This window comes from Lutra lutra, chromosome 7 (genome assembly GCF_902655055.1).
Source record: "Lutra lutra chromosome 7, mLutLut1.2, whole genome shotgun sequence".
Taxonomy (NCBI): Eukaryota; Metazoa; Chordata; class Mammalia; order Carnivora; family Mustelidae; genus Lutra; species Lutra lutra.
The window spans coordinates 53,275,731-53,290,928 of NC_062284.1; the positions used below are offsets into that span (position 1 = coordinate 53,275,731).

Genomic DNA, 15,198 nt, shown 5'->3' on the forward strand with positions numbered 1-15,198 from the left:
ACATCGGCCGGCGGCGGCGCCATAAACTCCTGGGAGGCTGGGAGGGCTTCCGGGGCTGCCGGCCTGGCCGCTGAGAGCTGCTGTCATGGCGGCCGCTGCTTGGGGCTTCTTTTCCTTCCTTCTTCTGTTGCTCTCACGGGATGCCCAGAGCTCGGAGCTGCCTGGGGCTATTGCGGATGGGTCAGGCGGGACTGGGGTCGGCATAGGAGATCGCTTCAAGATTGAGGGACGTGCGGTTGTTCCAGGAGTGAAGCCCCAGGACTGGATCTCGGCCGCCCGAGTGCTAGTAGACGGAGAAGAGCATGTCGGATTCCTTAAGTGAGCATCCTATGGGCAGCGGGAAAGCGGTTGGCGTGGAATCCGGAAGGGAATCCCCTCTAGGAGAGCCAAGTGTCAAGAACTGACGACGTTGCTGTCGGAGGGTGAAAGGGTGGGCGTCAGTAGCAATCTGTGCCGGGAGACCTTGAGAAGCAACCCGACGCTTTCCCCTATTTTCCCCATCACCCCATTCCGTGTATCTCAGAAATGAGGGTGGCAGGTGCTTGCCCCAGGGCCGGAGCAGTGGGATCCGTTATCTTCAACTCCATTTTTGCCTTGTAGGGGTCGACCCCTCCTGGGCCCTCGCGACAGGTGGACCCCCTATTTGTTTTGTGCTGAATTCTTTCCTTTGCATCTCATTTGGTCTCTCTAGAGTCTGGCCTCTTTTTGCATTCATTTCAGTCTTTTAGCAGTTTGATGTTGTGTAGAAAGATGCTAAACAAGTGGGAATTCTCAAAACCCAAAGGACTTCTATGATGGCATAGACTGGGAGGCTAATGTTGCTGCTTCTGAAATTAATGGGCCCTGAAGTCCCTAATCAAAGCACCTTTTTTTTTTTTAATGCCTGGTGGTGGGATTGTTGTTCTTTTTTACAGTTGAATTCATCGAGGGATTTGCAACATCACACTTGGTGGCATTTATGTGAGACTGGGGTTTTTCCACATTTGCTTACATGCTTCTTTCTTTTCTAGTTATTAGCAAAAATGGATAGGATTTCAGCCTATATTAAAGAACGTGGTGAATTTATTAGCATTCCAGTTTTGCAGTCGCCTGCTTTTCAGATGTTTAGGTACAAATGTGATGTTTTAAGTCTTTCAGTCACTGCTTGGGAGGTGAAACTCTGAACTGAAAGAAAATATTTAGGAAGGAAGTGTTTCTCTGATAGGTTTGTATACCAGCAAGTGGTATTTGCAACCCAGATATCTTAAATTTGGACGTTTACTTCTAAATCTGATTTGCAAATATTCAGATCATCCAGGTGCTGTTGAATGAGATTTGAATCTCAGATTAATAGATAATGATGAGAAGTTAGTCTTTTAATACTATTTATATTTACAAATCTGGCGTTAGGGCATTCTTTAGGGTTTGCCCCAAGTAATGATGTTTTAATGAAAAAAACTCTTAATTAAACCTTGGGACATTAGTGTAAATTGACGTTTTGGCTTCTCTTTTCTGCAGTATTCAATTCTTTTAAAAAGCATTTATTAGTTTAGTTTTTTGAAGATTTTATTTTATTTATTTATTTATTTAGCAGACATACACCGAGAGAGGGAACACAAGCAGAGGGAGTGGGTGAGGGAGAAGTGGGCTCCCCGCAGGGAGTCCGATGTGGGTCTCGATCCTAGGACCCTGGGATCATAACCTGAGCTGAAGGCAGACGTTTAACGACTGAGCCACCAAGCCGCCCCTATTATTTTTATTTTAAAGTAAAAGTAATGTATAAGCAGTATGTTTATTGAAGAAAATGTAAACAAATTAGGGATAACAAGACTTAACATTTTATTGTATCTTTTCCAATGAGTTTTTTTTTTTAAAGATTTTTATTTATTTATTGAGAGAAAGGCAGTGAGAGAGAGCATGAGCGAGGAGAAAGTCAGAGGGAGAAGCAGACTCCCCGTGGACCTGGGAGCCCGACGCGGGACTCGATCCCGGGACTCCGGGATCATGACCTGAGCCGAAGGCAGTCGTCCAACCAACTGAGCCACCCAGGCGTCCCTCCAATGAGTTTTTAATAGTAAAATACAATATGTAGTACTTTGTCATCTGTTTTTTTTTTTTTTTAATCCCCCAGTTAATATTTTGGGAGCAGTTACTTACACCATTTCATGTTCTTCTGTTTGCAGAAAGGCTAAGAATTAATATGAGGAGCTTATGGTGGGGAACTTGTTGGAAGAGGGATAGTAATTGTCTTGTACTTGTTAGCATAATTAGCTTGGAGTTTTGACTAACAGTTAGGCTTGTTGGAGGTGGCTTGGGCCTTGGCTAATAGAAATGAGGGGAGTTTTGACTGAGGGTGCTTCATGCCACTTATTGCCCTCATCACTATGTATATAAAGCATAACTTATTTAAGCAGTCTTTTCTTTGGGGACATTTAGGTAGTTTTCAGTTTTTTGATGTAGTAGATTTTATGCATTATACTTTTTTGGGGAACTTTTTGTTATGGAAAATTGCAGACATACACTAAAATAAACGATAGTTTCATGAATGCTTAGGTACCCATCACAATCTACTGTTCCGTTTCATGTCTCCTCTGTACCACATTTATTTTTTTTCTGGAATATCTTAAATATCTTAAATATCACCCTAAATATAATCTCCCTTGAAAAAGCATTATTATGTGTTTCTAAAAGGTAAGGGCTTAAACCCCCACAATACCATTATTGACTTAATAAAATAAGTAATAATGCTACAGATTGATCTAATACCCAGTTCATTTATCTCAAAAATGCTCCATGTAATTCTTTCAAGTCAGGATCCAACAAAGCTTACATATTGCAGAATACATTTTTAAAACCAAGTTTTAAAATTTCATTATAGAATTTATATGTTATCTTTCTCAAATATTTGTCCTACAGTGAAAAATAGATTTGCTTTTTCCTTTGGGTAGTTAGATCTGCTGTTGTGTTTCACAATCATTAGTTTAATTCTTTTTCTGGATCTAGAAAAATATTTTGAAGTTTTTTCATTGAGGTTCCCTCAAGAAGCAGAAGACACCCAAATTAGAATAATTCAAGGAAAGTCTAATGAAGGGGTTAAATGTAGTCATGGTATAGGGAAACAACCAGATTGTGCAGTATTCTAGAGTTTACAACCTCAAGGCTACGATTACCTCTAAGCCTGAAGGAATTAGGGGAGGTAAAGTTTACTGGGACCTAGAGGGGAAGAAAGGACTGCCTTCAGAGGAGCACTGTCCCTTGACACAGCAAGTCAGAGGTGGCCTGTCAGGGAGACAGTTGGGGAAAAATATGCTAAGCTCATTTTCTTTCCTTCCTCCAGTCTACAAAGAGTTGAAGGGTGGTGAATGGGTGCGAAGGCCCAGTGATGATATCCAGCCCAGGAATAAGTTAACTTGATGTTTACATTTCAGTTCTGTTTTAGTTCAGTCTGTACTTTGAAATAGTAAGGAATGTCTTTTCCTTTTACCTTTAGTAAATATTGTGGGTGTGGCAGAATAAATTATTCCTTCAGCTGTGAAAGAGCCTAAGGGTTTTGTTTTGTTTTTTAAAGATTTTATTTATTTATTTATTTATTTATTTATTTATTTATTTATTTATTTATCAGGGAGAGAGAGAGAGTGAGAGTGAGCACAGAGGGAGAGTGAGAGGGACAGGCAGACTCCACACTGAGCAGAGAGCCTGATCTGGGACTCCATGGCAGGACCCTGAGATCATGACCTGAGCTGAAGGGAAACACTTAACCAACTGAGCCACCCAGTTGCCCCGAAAGAGCCCAGTGATTTAAGAAGCATTATTTAATGTATTATGATCCAGGGACTTCTCTGATAAAGCAGTTCCTTTTAGGATCATTTGTTTTTTCCTGAAACAGAAACTTCGTTTTCCTCAGAATGTCAGTTTCCCAATATTAAAACAAATTGATTTTGATCTGTGAATCTGAAATTATCAGCTCTTGGATGGGATGGTTTTCTAAGTCTAGAAGGTTTTAAAAAAAATCAGTATGGAAAAGGCAGATAGTTTTAACTACATAAACCTGTTAAACTGTATATCCAAACAAAAGTAACCAGAGTAAATGGGAACTGTTTGTAACAAGTGGAACAAATTGTACTTGATGGCCTTCTTGTTAGAAAGACAACAAAATGCAAACAAAAATAGGGGGGGAAGCCATTTATTTTTAATTAAGGAGTTGTTGTAGGCAAAATTGGAACCTTAATGTAGTAATGATGCATATTGATAATTTCTCTTGAATGAAGACATGGCTTCAGAATTGAAACTGTGCCCCTGTTATCAACTATCCCCCAGAAGAAACTAGAAGTACTTTCTATGTCAGGATTCTCTACTCCTGTGGAGTGCTGTGGTGTATTTTCCAGAACCCTTTTTGTGTGATTACGGGAGCTGAAGCACGGGGACAATTCTTGCCAGTTTGGAGACTTTTTTTGTTGTTGTCAATTTCTGTGTCATTTGATGGGGGGGTTGATTTGGGAGTTAACAGATGGTTTAGAACATAAGAAAAAAGCAAGCTGTTGATCAGAAGTATCTAAATATGATTTTCATTTTTCTAGGACAGATGGGAGTTTTGTGGTTCATGATATACCTTCTGGATCTTATGTAGTGGAAGTTATATCTCCAGCTTACAGGTTTGATCCTGTCCGAGTAGATATCACTTCAAAAGGAAAAATGAGGTAAGGGCACCTGATTTAGTTTTCACAAAAGGCAAGGCTGCTGAGTACCTCCTATATTCCTTTTAGAATTTATAGTTAGGTTTGAAAAATTTCTCATTTAAACTAGGTATTCCATAAAAATATCCTGATATTGTCTTTAATTTTAAAATTTTTTCCTCTCTGCCCCCACCTTCCAATATCCTTACATTGTTTTAATTGAGCATTGGTAATACGGCAAAGTTGAACTTCCTCCTGCTCTGGCTTAAATTTATTTTAAAGCTCCTATGATTATAATAGAGAGGAGGCAAGATTACCTACTATGAGAGCAAAAGCGCTGTGAAAGTTATAACTGAAATAATGATTGTCAGTTAGTTAAGCTTCTGTCTTCGACTGAGGTATGGTCCCAGGACCCTGAGAGTCCCACATCTCATCCTTGCTCAGCGGGGAGGCTGCTTCTCCTGCCTGCTGCTCCCCCTGCTTGTGCACTCTCTCTCTTTCTCTCTGACAAATACATAAATCTTAAAAAAAAAAAAAGGAAATATGATTATTTAAAGTGGGAAATAATTTAACTTTTCTAAATTAGAAATATTATATGCCACCTGTTTTTCACTGGGATATTTTGACAATACCTCTTAATATCGACTTAATAGTTGTATTGATCTGGAAATTTCTACAGTTCTTCCTTTCTGAAATATTTAGAGTGCAGTGGAAATTTAGTATTTTGGGGGCAAACGATGGGATTACATTGTGTAGTTTATCTCGAAGGGAGGATCATGATAAGAAAAGAAAAAAGCACAGTATAATTTCTAAATAGATGAGCATATGCTTTGAAGTTGAAGTGAAAAGAATGTGGGAATAATTCAGGCTGTGAGTATAGAATACCACAAATCCATTTGAAGTTAGAGTCTGTTGTGTAGATGTCCACAGTTATTCCTTCTGTTATTCAGCATTTTATTTATTTATTTATTATTGTCCCATACTAGTAGTATTCTCTTTGGTCTAAACTGACCAATAAATAAATAAATAAATAAATAAATTTTATTTATTTGTTTATTTTTTTTCTAGCTTTATTGAGGTATGGTGACAAATATGAAAGAATTTTGAGTGGTAATGTCTCTTTGAGCTATCACAAAATAACTCCATGTTACAGTAATAAAGCATAGGTCTTGGAAAGGCAAAAATAATTTTGGGGTTTTGTTTTATTACTGACTTTTTTGGTATGTGCCGAGAATATTTAGGTTGATTTGTAGCGACCCCAAATTGATCTGACATGATAGAGATATGTTCAGTTGGTACCATAATGTTTACATTTGAGATAGTGTTTACACCTAAAATGTTTTTCTTCTTTCTTCACCTTATATTTTGCTTGTTTTGTTTTTGGACACTGAATGTCTTAAAAGTATAATATTATAATTCACATAGAGTGAATCTCACATAGAGCTGTCTCATACTTTATATTAGCTACAGATTAGTCCATTGATGCCTGTGCCTACTGATGGACAGGTAGGGTTTTCTTTCTCCTCTTTTTTTTTTTTTTTAAGATTTTATTTATTTATGACAGAGAGAGATAACAAGAGAGGGAGCACAAGCACCTGAGAGCTGGAGAGGGAGAAGCAGGCTCCCCACTGAGCAGGGAGTCCAATGGATCCCAGGATTCCGGGATCCTGGGATCATGACCTGAGCTGAAGGCAGACGCCCAATGACTGAGCCACCCAGTTGCCCATTCTTTCTCCTTTTTTAACATGTGTAATGAACAGAGACAATTATAACTTACATTCTTAATATTATCATGAAACTAGTATAATGATTCCACTAAAAATGATGCCACTTAGAAACAAATTCCCCCCCCCCAATTTTTGAAATTAAAATTGTTGTCTTAGAATAGTCTAGTTTGTCCAAATTCTAATCATATTTCTTGCTGTTGGCTATTTAGAGCAAGGGTAAAGCTTGAATTGAAGGTAATCTCTTGTAAATATGTTTATAAATATTTGATTAGAATAAGTGGATTTTTTTAAAGTAGTTGAAGCACATTAGGTATCAAATTTGTCACATATTTTTTTAGAGGCATGAAGATTTGTAAGAAATTATATAGGTAAAATCCTAGTATGTTAAATTTAAACTTTAAAGGACTTACCATGGGACGCCTGGGTGGTTCAGTCATTAAGTGTCTGCCTTTAGCTCAGGTCATGATCCCAGAATCCTGGGATCGAGTCCTGCATTGGGCTCCCTGCTCAGCAGGAAGCCTGCTTCTCCTTCTCCAACTCCCCCTGCTTGTGTTCCCTCTCTCGATGTCTTTCTTTCTGTCAAATAAATAAAATCTTTAAAAAAAAAACCTTTAAAAAAAACAGGGGACTTACCATGACTTTTTATATATTTTAGAATTGTAAGTTTGGAGATGGGTGGGTATGTAGATTACACTGTACATTATGTACACATTTCACAGGTTTTTAAAGAAATATCAAAAGCACTGAATACTGGGGGAAATGAGAGTTTTTAAAAGGGGATGCTTGGGGATGCCTAGGTGGCTTAGTCAGTTAAGCTGCTGCCTTCGGCTCAGGTCATGATCCCAGAGTCCTGGGATCGAGTCCTGCATCCGGCTTCTTGTTCAGCCAGGAGCCTGCTTCTCTCTCCTCCTCTGCCTGCCACTCTGCCTGCTTGTGCGTGCACGCTCTCTCTCTCTGATAAGTAAATAAAATCTTAAAAAGGGGGGGGGCATGCTTGTCTATTAGAAACTATAATTTATATTTATGTATTTTTGCTCTGAATTTTGAATAAAGTAAACAAGTGGAAATATTTTTCTATATATAAAGGTTTTTGCTTTGGGTAAAGAGTACTTCCTGCTTTAGCATTTAAGGACTGGTTGCAGCAGTGGGATTCATATTCTCAGTTCTATTCCTGATGATTGAATGCCTGAAGCATAGGTTAAAAACAAGGCCCTTGTCATTTTAATAATTGTGAATGGGACAGAATAGAGAAAGAGGGGGATTTAAATAAGATCCTAATGTTCTTGGCCAGTATTTTGTAAGCATGCTTGGTATATGATAAACATTTCCTTTTAAATGTATAAGGGAAGTCCTTGAGGGACAAACTATAAGCCACTTTCATTCCTGGGGGTTTTGATATTCTAACCAAAATACTCAGATTTGGGGCATCTGGGTGGCTCAGTTGGCTAAGCATCCAACTCTTAATCTTAGCTTAGGTCTTGATCTCAGCTCATGGAGCCTACTTAAAAAAAAAAAAAAGAAAGAAAAAGATAAAGAAGAAGCTTAGATTGTATTAGCAGTATGTAGGTAAGAGGTAAGTCTTAGGCTTTCTTTGAGCCAGAATTAGATCTAGGACTTGATTTTCCCTTTGACCCTTGGCACTAAAATCCAAAAGACCAGGCTCCCAATCTGGGCCTGGCCTTTTGGAGGGAAAAATCTCTCCTGAAATTTAATAGTCACTGTCCTACCCTCATTGAAATTTAGTATGTATATTTATTACTTCCCGCATAATCCAGAAACTTTCAGGCCATGCAATTAACAAGATCGTTCCTGGTCACAATCCTGGTCTCATGGTAGAGACAAATGCATAACCTCTCTGCAAGGAGATACTCTCTGTCCAGGCCCGTATGTAAAAAAAGTACATAACTTATCAAATACCCAAGAAAACAATGTACATTGAGTCAGCAGATGAATTAGACCTCTGAGAACCTTAGACAATAGAATTACTGGATATGAACTATGAAATAGTTTATATTTAAAATGCTAAACCAAATAAAAGATTTATTGCCATAAGAGTAAGATACTACAAAAATAGATCATAGATATTTGAAAAAAGAACAAAATAGAACTTCTCCAATAAATATAGGCTTTGGAATACAAAACTCAATGCATGTGTTAAGCAACTGAACAGAGGTTTGATGAACTACAAGATGGATCAGAAAAAACTTACCCAGAATCTAGTACACATAAAGGAATGGACACTGTGAAAGAATTTAGTTAACAAGACGCCGAGTAGAGAATGAAAAGGTTGAACAGGTGTCAAACAGAAGTTCTGAAGGAAACGAGTGAGCAGCGGGGAGGCAGTTTTCAAAGAATAAGGTGGAACATGTGTGAAAGTGGGTGAGAGTTTTGATTAAAGTTAGTGCATCTCAGGTGAAAATGTAGTGTTACCTAGAGCACTGTTGCAGGACTTTCTTGAATCATAAATTTTTCCTGCAAAATAGACTTGACAATTAGGTGTGTTTATTAATTCATATCTCTGACAACCAAAGAGATATGCAGCATTTTGTATATTTATAGCAAAATTAATTTATTATTAAATATAATCAAAGAGCATTAGAGCTAGAAGAATTTCTAAAAGAGCTTTTGATATAAACAGAGAACTTGTCTAATCCCACAGACCTATGTAATGACAGAGCTACAGCTCAAAATTAGGTCTCCCGATTTCAAGTCTAGTATTCTTTCTCTACATTTTGCTAAATACTTTAGAAATACAGATAAGATTTTTAAGATCAAGAGTTTAGATGCCAAAGCATTTTGGAAAAAGCGAAAGGTATTGCTAAAAATTATGAGTAGTTCTTTTAACTAGTAATGTTTTTGATAAAACTACTGATGCTTTTCTCATGTGGCTTTATCAGAGCAAGATATGTGAATTACATCAAAACATCAGAAGTGGTCAGACTGCCCTATCCTCTCCAAATGAAATCTTCAGGCCCACCTTCTTACTTTATTAAAAGGGAATCATGGGGCTGGACAGACTTTCTAATGAACCCGATGGTATGTATCATGCTACAATTAAGTATCTTAACTACTCTCTAATTTGATTCTAGGTAGTCAAAAATGTCTAATCCTGAGGAAGAAAAGATGTCAGATTGTTAGATGAAAGGTTAATTGTGAATAGTTTATTGATTTATTGATTTCAGGAAAATAGTAGCTTTGGAAATAATAATGGAAATAATGTAGTGAGAATTGCATGGTGCTTTGACATTGAAATGTGCAACAGAAATGGGATAAATACTTATGATGAAATGTTTTTAAATGCAAATGGAATAAGAGTATGTGGTAAGTCACACGTGGAGTTAGTAGTCTCATCCTTCGTTCTACCTGCCTATTAGTTCACTGATGGATGTGCCATCATTTATTGAACAGCACTATTGGTGGCTTGAGTAAGCATTTTTCTCCTTTTTTCACATGTGTAGTAAACAGAGAAATTATTCTGTGATAATTTAAATACTTGGTATGAAACTGATGTTATGGTGTCCACTAATAATAAAACACTAATAGGATACATTCTTTAGAAACAAATTAAGTTTTTTTTTCTGCTTCTGGAAGTTGAATTATTATCTTGAAATATTCTAAATGGTGATCATATTCCTTGCTGATAGCTATTTAAATCACAAACAGGAATATTTGGGGAATGTACATTTTTTGAGAGAAATAAATAGTACCTAGATCTGCTATCAGACGTAAAGAACCAGGAGGGTAGAGTGCATAGGAGAAATCAGCAATGAAACTCCAAACCTTATTAAGAAATATCTTCCATATTCTCATTTCTGAAATTCCGCAGAAACATACCTAGTGCTAGAAGCTTGGCAGGCATCTTTCAAAACTGTTGTATCTGTTGTAGTATCTATTGTAGTAATCACCTGGTACTATGTTGCAGTCTTGAGAAGATGTATATTAATTAGAGGGTCAATATAATATTTTCTGCAAGAACCACAGAGTCATCTGGAAAGATCCCAGTTGGCCATCAGGATCATTGTTCTTAATGCCAGACTGCAGATTAAGGAAAGCGAGTAACACAAACATACTGTTTGTGTTAAATAAAACTGTAAACTCTGCAAAATGATAGGTGGCTCATATACGAAGTGAGGTGTCTGTAAGGTCCAAACCTACATGAATTAGGCTCTTAATACTCTACAGTAGTCAAACATTGAGGAGGGCCTTATATCAACAGGGCGGGGTCAGTAGAATTGAGGTGGTGCTGGTAGTTTTATTCTATATATAACATCTGAATCTTTAATTTCATCATGGATTGTTAAGTGTAGATTTTATTCTTCTGTTAAGTGGGGAAAACACTTTCTGGATTTTTTTTTCCTCCACAGGTTATGATGATGGTTCTTCCATTATTGATCTTTGTGCTTCTGCCTAAAGTGGTCAATACAAGTGATCCTGACATGAGACGGGTAAGATGTTTGCCCCCTTTGTGGATTTTTGAACCATATTCTGATGCCTGAACCAGCTGTTGTGGCTGAATGGCTTGGGTTTTTTCAGCTTTATCCTAATTCCCAAGCCAAATTCATTCAGAGGCTATGTTAACACAGTATCATGTTCCTCTCATTTAATTACTTACTTCCACTGGACCAGATAAATTCAGTTGGTTCTGCCTGATAAAAGCCTTGGTCTCTTCATATAGCTTAAACACTCTGCTTAGTACGACTGTCTTTGTGCCTCTCTTGTTAAATAGTTCAAATGGTACCCCAATTCATATAGTTTGCAAAATGATGGCTTTTTATGATTTACCTTTATTTTATAAAACTCTTCAGAGTATATATTTAGTTTTTGTGTTCAGATACACACACATACACACAAATTCAGTTAACTAAGGGAGAAAAATAGAATAGTGGCTTCTAGACTTTTCACCACAAAATCATACTGGTTTTGCAGTGGGCGGGGAGTTGCCAGGTAAGATGCTTCAAATTTAGTGCCACTGCTTTGTCTCTTTTAAATATTGGCTGCCATAAAATCTTCAGAATTCTTTTTAAAGACTTTATTCATTTTATTGACAGAGATTGCAAGTAGGCAGAGAGAGAGGAAGGGAAGCAGGCTCCCCGCTGAGGAGAGAGCCCGATTCGGGGCTCGATCCCAGGACCCTGGGATCATGACCTGAGTCAAAGGCAGAGGCTTTAACCTACTGAGCCACCCAGGCGCCTCCCAGAATTCTTTTTAAACCCTTATTTTTCTTCTACTTGGAAACCATCAACAAGCTCGTTTCCTCAGTTCCAGGTTTTTCCATTGTATGTAATATATTAATGTATTGACACCTTATTCATTGCTGAATGAACATTTTTTTAAATCATTTTTTAAAATTTATTTTCAGCCTAACAGTATTCATTGTTTTTGTACCACACCCAGTGCTCCATGCAATCCATGCCCTCTCTAATACCCACCACCTGGTTCCCCCAACCTCCCACCCCCCTGAATGAACATTTTTTAATTGATATCTATGTTATAGATACTAGGGATACAAAAATGAGTTGTATATCATCCCTGTTGTCAACAGACTCAGAATCCAGTTAAATGTAGGAAATAGAATGAATTTATAAACACTCTTCTTGCCATCAGAGGATTGTGGGTATATGTGTGAGAGAGTTTTAAATGGGAAAATAAGATACACATCAAATAAATTAAAATGTCTGCTGAGGTAGTAGATGATTAAGTTCTGTAGAAGGCAAGGCATTTATCCCAAGCTGGAATAGCAGAAAAAGCTTCATGATCAAAGAATGCTTTCTGATACTTCAGAATGTCTTATTGCCAAATTTGAAATTTTTGCTTCAGTGTTGGTCAGAAAGTGTACATCCTATGTCATCCTTGTATCTGTTAACCAGTTAACCCTGTGGTATCAATAGAAGGAAACGTTGGAGGTCACATTGGATCAAAAGTTCATTCCTTGCAGAGTGCTTTGCACATAGTAAGCAGTGTAAAAAGTGTAGTGCAGTGTAAAAATTCAAGAGCTTCAGAATTGAGGAGATTCAGAAATAGAGTTGGTGATACATTTTTGCAGGGTCTCAAGACCTCTTACCATATACATTTAATTTTTGATGATTGCAGCTTGTTAACATTTCTGATTTATGCTTATAATGTTTCTTTTCCTGGGTATATCTGTAAATGCACTTTCTCCTTGAAAACCCGTGTATAAATTCTACCTTTGGGGAGAAAGCCCAAGCTAATATCCAAGTGGTGTTCAACTTTAAATGATAGGTAATACAGTTTTTGCTGTTTTTTTTTTTTTTTTATGTGTAAACTAATACAATTTTAAGTTCACTTTGGAATTTAATGTAAAATTCAGGTGTGACATATATTACATAAATATTGTTGAAGGTGGAGCAGTACTTTATAGATTGTTGGCTTATTAGAGGACAAAACCTCAAAATAAAAGTGCCAGATCCTTATGAGGTCCTGCCGGTGATTTGTTTGTAGCATTTCTGTTGCTTGCTTTAGATGCTGTGATTGAGGACACTCAGGCCTTAATAGCATTCACAGATTTACTACTAAGGGCCTTAGGAATGACGTGTTGGAAATATGTATTTATTGTCCAAACATTTCTGATAACTTTGTATATAGTTAAAGACTGATATTCTTTTTTTATATGCATCTAAAGAAAGCATGAGTTTAAAAAACATTAAAACAGAGCATTTTAACCAGAAAACAAAATAAGGTGGCAAGAATATGATCACGTATAATCATAGAAAATACTCTTTATGAAAACATAAGCTGAATCACACCAACGTAAGATTTATTGGACATTAATTAAGGACCACAATGCTTAGTAGTATAAAGGAGGTATGAAACATGGTTTCTGAAGGGCTGTGGGGTAGAACATTGCTGAGGACCAGTAGCTGCTCTTTGTTCTCTTCCTCTCCTTTAATGGAAGTTTTAGTTGTTAGATGACTTGAAGGATCCCAATGCCTTTCCTTTTACTGGGCTTTGTCCTCTTGCAGGAGATGGAACAGTCGATGAATATGCTGAATTCCAACCACGAATTGCCTGATGTTTCTGAGTTCATGACAAGACTCTTCTCTTCAAAATCTTCTGGCAAGTCTAGCAGCGGCAGCAGTAAAACAGGCAAAAGTGGGGCTGGCAAAAGGAGGTAGTTGGACAGTTGGAGATAGCATTTGCACAAATACGGATCACTGGGTGGCATCCAAGTCTTGAGGGGAAACCGTGTGAAGCAACTACTGTAAACTTGAGTCATCTTTAAAGTTGATCTCTTACACCTGTCGTGTGTGGTAACTCTTTAGTACATGTTTTGTACTTGGTACACAAGAAAATCCAGCTTTCATCTTTTGTCTGTATGAGGTCAATATTGATGTCACTGAATTAATTACAGTGTCCTATAGAAAATGACATTAATAAATTATATGAAGTACTATACATTATGTATATTAAAATGTCTTAATCCAGAGATAAAATGACCTTGTCATTTCTTCTTCACTTAATGTTTCTTTTATTCCAGACAATTTTATTCTTTCATTATATGAGGCTTGCAATTGACCTTTCCTATTTAAAAAGAAGTGGTTGATATTTTAGAGCTGCATGCACCATGGTTTTTTTGTGTAGCCAGACCTTTCACAATGGTCAGCCCTGCCCTGCACTTAACATTCCCTGATGTTTGAGATGGAAGCCTATGTTCCTGATGTAGTTTTAATTTTTGTTAGTACAGTTAGTTTTATTAGAGTATGGATATATGAATGAGAGTTGTTGTTACCAGTTCTTAAATTTTGGTTACCATCTATGGGATTCATTACTGAGTGCCAGTAATATGCTGTGCTTCAAAGTAGGATTCAGAGATGGATAATGTCCAGTGTCTGTCCTCCATAGAGCTTATTATGTAGGGAGGAAGCACAATAATAAGAGGGAATGAATGGTCAGGGGAAGGAAGTGCAGCATAGGAGAGCCTTCTGGAGACTAAGGATGGAAAATCAACCTTGGAGCTCCATGCTGTAATGTTGGTAGTATAGCACAGGGAGCTTTTAAATCTCATCTTTCGGGGCGCCTGGGTGGCTCAGTGGGTTAAGCCGCTGCCTTCGGCTCAGGTCATGATCCCAGGGTCCTGGGATCGAGCCCCACATTGGGCTCTCTGCTCGGCAGGGAGCCTGCTTCCTCCTCTCTCTCTGCCTGCCTCTCTGCCTACTTGTGATCTCTCTCTGTCAAATAAATAAATAAAATCTTAAAAAAAAAAATAAAAAAAAAATAAATCTCATCTTTCCCATCATTCTCAGACTTGTTGGAATATAGATTACATTACTTTCCAGTCCGGATTATCTAAAAAAAACTTTTTATTTCAATAACTTATAAAAATTTCATACCTTTTATTTTGGTTTATTTTAATTAAAAAATGAACTCTGAAACTATACTATTACTTCTCTAGTAAAGGTCTCTTACCCTCTTCTATGTTAAAGAACTCCCCTACTGCTTTCTTAAGAGTATTAAACCAGCCAAAAATAACAAAAGAAGTTGGTTGCAGATTCTTATTTTCTCTTTTGTGTAAGTACCGTTGTCCATTTTGAAGTAAAGCTTGTAAGTTTTCTTTTAAAGATGTAAGTTCTGATACAGGACATTTTATTAACTATATCTCTGTTTGTTAATTATATGCTGAGGTTACCAAACTGGTTGAGCTATGATTGACTAAGATAGGTAAATTGGTTAATGGTAGAACTAGGTAGGTCTTTGAAAATAGAGTCATTTATTGAAAATAAAATATTAAAATACTAGTTGAATGAAAAGTTGCAATTTAAAAGAAACAATATAGTGAGAGTCGTAGTTATATGACTGGAAAT

General features: G+C 37.2%; 1 protein-coding gene across 2 annotated transcripts; it reads left to right on the plus strand.

Annotated features, from left to right (window-relative positions):
• The first annotated feature begins 6 nt into the window (after positions 1-6).
• EMC7 (ER membrane protein complex subunit 7) lies at positions 7-13,852 on the plus strand. 2 transcript variants are annotated; one of them, XM_047738380.1, is made up of 5 exons: positions 13-318; positions 4,557-4,676; positions 9,277-9,415; positions 10,744-10,824; positions 13,360-13,852. In XM_047738380.1, exons 1-5 carry the CDS (start codon positions 86-88, stop codon positions 13,510-13,512), a joined length of 726 nt encoding a protein of 241 aa, XP_047594336.1. In that variant the 5' UTR covers positions 13-85; the 3' UTR covers positions 13,513-13,852. The 2 variants fall into 2 exon arrangements, with proteins under 2 accessions (XP_047594337.1, XP_047594336.1); XM_047738381.1 differs by lacking the exon at positions 4,557-4,676 and having other exon boundaries at positions 7-318.
• The last annotated feature ends 1,346 nt before the right edge of the window (positions 13,853-15,198 follow it).